Source organism: Hordeum vulgare, chromosome 2H (assembly GCF_904849725.1).
Source record: "Hordeum vulgare subsp. vulgare chromosome 2H, MorexV3_pseudomolecules_assembly, whole genome shotgun sequence".
Taxonomy (NCBI): Eukaryota; Viridiplantae; Streptophyta; class Magnoliopsida; order Poales; family Poaceae; genus Hordeum; species Hordeum vulgare.
This window is the reverse complement of record NC_058519.1, coordinates 606,579,840-606,585,334: the sequence shown is the minus strand read 5'-3', so window position 1 is coordinate 606,585,334 and position 5,495 is coordinate 606,579,840. Positions and strand designations below refer to the sequence as shown.

The window sequence follows — 5,495 nt, the reverse complement described above, 5'->3', positions numbered from 1 at the left end:
CCCCCCTGGCTCTGTTTAATTAGAGTTTCCTGTGTTCATTGTAGTTTCCTGTCTGTCCTGTAATGCCGGCTGCCTTTCCATTGCCACCATGCCTCCCTGCACAGAATCATAGCAGCCATGAGCCCCTCAAGCCTTTCTCATCTCCTTTGTGCCAGCATGATTACACAAGGAATCAAGCAAGCAAGCCACAAGACTTATAAAATACTAAGGAGCCAGCCTCCCCTTTTTCAATGTGTGTAGTGTGTACTTGGTGTTGGACAAAGTCGCAGACGCAGAGACATCGGGTCGGGATACCTTTGTCTTGCCTTTACTTTGCATCCTCATGGCTCTGACCGTCTCGCACTTATCATATTCTCCTCGTGCCGTATCAACGTCATTCCCACCATAATTCTATTCAATTCTTCGCCATCATTCGCAAGCAGGCCGTCCACAAGTTCTTGTTTTCCGAGAGAGCTTGATAGATGGATGTCAAATGGCAATTCTCAGCAGCGTGGCCTACCAAAGATGCGTATAAATCTCTGTAACATCATATGATGCAGCAATCAAATCAAGAGAGCAACCCTTTTGTTTTTTGGGTTTTGGTGCACTCTTTGGGTTCTCTGAATTGGAAGTACCTCTCAGCGTGTTGCCGGTGTGATAATTCGACACGACACAGCACGGCACAGCGCAGCTCTGTATCGATATTTTTTAGGTTGTGCCTACGCTTAGCTTCCTCAGACCAATCATTATTCAGAGTGCTTGATGATAGGACATGCTTTCATCAGTCGCCCCCTTAACCCATTTGGTCTTCCTGCTAGTCGCTTTCTTCGGCCAAGAACGAAAGGGTCAGGACGCACGCAATGGGTGTTCAGAAGAGGTTGTTTTTCCTTGCCGTGACAGTGATTATCCCAAACTGCACTGTTGTTTCTTCAGGCCATCTGTTTGTCTTCAACACAAGGATACGGGTATCCACTGATCTGAGGTCACACTTTTAGTATATTTTGGAGCCATCTTGCCTGAATTGCATCGTCTTTTCGAATGTCAACGGGTAAAAACCACTTCTGCCAAACCCATGTTTAGCCATGGCTGAATAGAAAACAGATGCTGTTGCCAAACAATACAGGTATAACCTGCAAGACGATGCTCGTAGTATTAGAATGGCACCATTAAAAAGGAGACGTCGATGGATAATGCTGTGGTCGCCTCCCTGCAAGGGAACTAACGGCCCATAACGTGTCGCTTCCCTTGTTGGGTTCGCTCGGTTTTCTGTTAAGTGTCAACTTCTGCCATGAAAGAAACCCTCCAAGTTGCGCCTGTCGTGCTCCTCCATTACTCTCCCCCCACAAAGTTGCCTTAAACATATTTTTTGTTGCTAATTGGTCTCCTTCATTTCGCATAGCAGATAACACAAGAAAGCAAGCAAGGCAAATACCAAAAATTCAGTCGACTTAACAACACTGTTCACTTGCATATGTTGATATGTATGACAGAGAAACCGAATATATATATTTATATATGGTTGAAAAGTAAACCCCTCTTGCTCCATCGTCTCACCGAGTTTTGCGAGAATTCAGCGCAATCCACATGCAACATGTACAGAAAACATTCAGGCTTTCAGATCAGAGGCTTGCGGCGCGCTCTGCAACTGAAAAATCCTCGATCTTTTTCCCGGAGAGTCGACGGGCAGGGGGATGGGGGGTGACTGATCGATACCTGGCATCAGGCATTGAGTTGCCAGACTGACTAATCAACTATTACCACAGGGTACTTACTTACTTACTAAATCGGCCCTCCTCCTCATCTTGTTATTATGGACCGGTGCCACCAAACCGAGCTGCATTCCATGTCAGCGTCGGGGGTCTCTATTGCGCGGCCGCGATCGAGGACGACGACCGGCTGGGCCACGCCGAGGGCGGCCTCCAGGAGGCCGCCGTCTGTTGCTTGCGCCTCTTGGGGTCCTCCAGCTCCGACGTCAGCATCTCGAACATCACCTGCACGTCCTTGTATCCACAGGTCTGCACGTCCTCATGAAGCTTCAGCAGGCTGCCTCCACCGCCTGCACGCACGAACCAACACAAGGATAAGGGTTTTGTCATTGTCATGGATTTCGCACCACTTTGTCAGTGGAGAGGAAAGCAGCAACTATGCTATTGCTTATGCTGGCTTCTTCTACACCTCAGGAATTCGTGGGGAGGAGATGAAAGACATGTGACACTCGTCGCCACTCGTGCGAATGGAATGACACGTCAGCTTCTTTTTAACCAAGGAAAGAGATTATGTTTGGTTGAAAGAATTATTAAAACAAACAACAGCACACCTCAAATTCTTTTGATGTCATCATCTCCTACTGGCTACTCCCCACCCCCGGTTTTTTTTTTATGAGAACATTTCCTACTTGGCGTTTTCCTTGCACAAATGGCGAACTAGCAAGCTGATTGGGCTCTAGGTTCCTTCCTTTCTTGGGCAGGTCGAACAACTTGGCAATTTGCGTCATGGGCCTAGCACAAATGGGAAAGCCACCCAGGCCCGTGCACAACTAAAGCTCTATCTATCCACTATTATTAGACAGACCTTGGGACCAGAAACAATAATGGGCTTCCGCCACTGGCGATATAATCGAAGCTGCCGAGTCAATGGTGTCTTTTATTCTTCTGGATAAAAAGGACGGAACAAACAAGACAGCACCATAGCACATCATTGGCAGGCCACAGAAACCCCAGAAACTATCCTCACAAGGAAAAAACTCCCAGAAGAGGAAGTAAAAGAGATGAGGCAGCATCTCATTCCCATCACACACCCAGTGAAAAAAGGGATAAAAAGTGAAACAAACGGGGTAAAGAGGGACCTTCAAATTCGATATTCTTCTACTGCAAGATCGATGGCTAGAGACACTCCGTCATGCGTCCTTATCCAGAAACCGCACGCCCCTTTTTCCTCAGCTAGCCAAGAACATTCCCCACCTCGGATTCTCACCACGAAGCTTCTTCTTTCGCCCCTTTTCCACCACCTAAAACTTTACCACAAAGGCGCACGACACGCATGAATATATGCGCCCTTTATTCCCAGCCCCAAACGAGGGCGAGCGATCGAGCGCCGCAAGTTCACTGGCACGGCGACGTGTGGCTTTTTCTTTATGGGACGGCAATGCATGCCATGGCGACTGACGTGACTCCATGTTGCTGCAACGGACGGCTGGGGACAAAAAGCAAAGGAGATAGCTCCACAAAGACACAAAACAAAAATGTAAAGCTTGTCATCACCTATTGGCCGGCTGCCATCGCCCCGATCTCCGAAAAAACTGCTATCATCGCACTATTTCAACAGAAAAAAGATGTACTGTAGGATCCATGGGCTGGCGGCTCCGGTGGCCTGCGACGTTCTTCCCGGGGGCCCCGGTTTGGTTTGTCCATGCGATCATTGCGCCTACTAGTAGCAGTACTATGATACGGCGTCCTACGACGATCCTGCCATAGGTCCATGACCATAAGCTCGAGTTCTAGACAAGTTGGTGGTTATGGGCCACACTATCTTCCAATGATTGTGTAGTTGAGTCACATTTTTCCATGGAAAACCTCCGGATGACCGCAAGAGAACCATTGGCAGTGGCAGACCGCTCCCCTTGCGCACCGCCGCAGCCGCAAAAGCTCAGTTCAGACTACACTGGCTGAATTATTGGAGGGCAATGGCAATGCACACTTGCTAAGACAAGGATCTCAAGACCAGACAATGGAAGCTGCGAGAGAAGAGGACACCACGAGCATACTGCCGCTACTTTTTCTCTCTAAAGATTTGCACGGTGTCAAGGAAGATCTTGTGCAGGCGTGAGGTAAAGATAGTTATCAGTAGCAATTGACAGTACGACGAAAATCGGATGGCGCATAGCAGTAGACGACGAGCAGGCCCACGACACTGGGTATGGACGGTACTGGCTGGCGGCACAGTGCGGCCAGTGCATGCCAAGTACTGGTGACGAGATCTCACACTGTGCGGCGCTGCTAATTCATTCCTTGCAGTTGCAGTTGCAGGTTTGCTGCCAAGTTCCTTGTATGTGCACTTGTGTACCGACAGCGAGGTTGACTTGCTCGGCAGAGCATTTAGTCTGGTGCAAGTGCAAGATGGATTTTGAAGAGAAATATACCTAACTGAACCCGTTGAAACTCGGAAGAAATTTTCGGCATGGGTGGTCGGCAGCAAGAATTGAGAAAGAGGCCACCAGACTTTTCTTTCGCCTCAGGGCCCCGCACGTGTTAGAATATGTGAGGGGAGGAGCTAGATTTGGGGGGATGCCAGTGCGAGGTGACGGGGCGCGGAGGTGTGGTTTCTAGACTGAAACTGCAAAGTCCAATCCGATCTACTTACATCATGGCTGTATTTTAGTGGGGAGGAACCGCATTCCAAAATGGATTAGTCTTTGACCCGTGTTAAATTGAATTGATGGGTGTGGTCAATGCCGTAAGGATGAAGAAATTGCCGATCAAAGTAAGTTCAATTCCAATTATAATACTGCAGACTAAACTAAGGGCCAATTATACTAGCTGTTGATAAAACAGCTTGAGGGTTCACTGGTTTCTTGCGGAGGCTGTGTATATAAACAAACCAATCATGAAGACTGAACCATCACCTAACCGCTACCCAACTCTGATAAGTTTTCTGAAATTCTGGATTGGGAGGGGAGAGATGGAGAAGACAGTAACAAGCATGGCTAGGCTAGGCTAGGATATCTATCACTGTCCTGCTGAGTATGAAACTCTCTGTTCATCTAGGCGGTTATTATTGCAGTTTAACCTGAAAAAACCTCAGCCACGCGCGCGTGTCACCTGTCTGGAATTCTAGTGGATGCTACAGTGCTGTTTTATCTCACGGAGTGGAGTGGTAAACACAAACCACGAGCGAATTCCGCGGTGATCGCCACGGGAACTCATCAACTGACTAAACTGAAGCAGGGGGTGTCGCTCTGCGTGTGGCAACCATAAACCTCAGAATTCGGCGCAACTGACTCAACTGATCAGGCGGCCAGGCGCCGGAGCACGCGTCTGACCGGCGTGCCCAGGGCCACGGATCGACCAATGGACGACGGCGAAGGCGAAGGCTCGGCCGTGCGTGCGTGGACGGGGAGTAGAGGGTGCGTTGCGTACCTGTCTTGCGGGAGCGGACGCGGGCGGAGACGGCGGCGAGCGCGCGGCGCGCGGGGAAGACGACCTTCTTCCGCCACCAGGCCATCATCGCGCGCACGGGCGCCGGTATCCTCGCGGCGGCGGCCAGCCTCGACGCCCGCCCTCCGTCGGTCGCTCGCTCTTGCTGGGTGTTTTGGGATTGATTTTTGATTTTGATCTCGAATCGGATCGAACCGAACCGAACGCGGCCCTCGATCGATCGCCTGCTGAGTCCTGACTGACGCCGCGCGGTTGGGGCTGATGGGCACTGTTGGGCTGCAGTTTATAGGCGAGGGCGAGGCCGAGGGCAGCACTGGTCGCGGTTGTTGGTTGGTTGCACTCTCTGCGTTTTGGATTCGTGTG

The 5,495-nt window shown here is 50.1% G+C and overlaps 1 protein-coding gene across 1 annotated transcript; it reads right to left on the bottom strand.

Moving 5' to 3' along the window:
* Positions 1-1,463: 1,463 nt before the first annotated feature.
* On the bottom strand, positions 1,464-5,495 carry LOC123427705. Its single transcript, XM_045111814.1, has 2 exons — positions 5,115-5,495; positions 1,464-2,035 (listed from the first exon to the last, which is right to left on the bottom strand). The coding sequence occupies exons 1-2, from the start codon at positions 5,200-5,202 to the stop codon at positions 1,842-1,844; spliced, it is 282 nt and encodes a 93-aa protein (XP_044967749.1). The 5' UTR covers positions 5,203-5,495; the 3' UTR covers positions 1,464-1,841.

Coding starts and splice junctions, on each gene's coding strand:
- LOC123427705 (XM_045111814.1), bottom strand. CDS start 5,202: ATGATGGCCTGGTGGCGGAAGAAGGTCGTCTTCCCCGCGCGCCGCGCG. Junction 2,036..5,114: donor CGTCCGCTCCCGCAAGACAG/GTACGCAACGCA, acceptor TCGTGCGTGCAG/GCGGTGGAGGCAGCCTGCTG.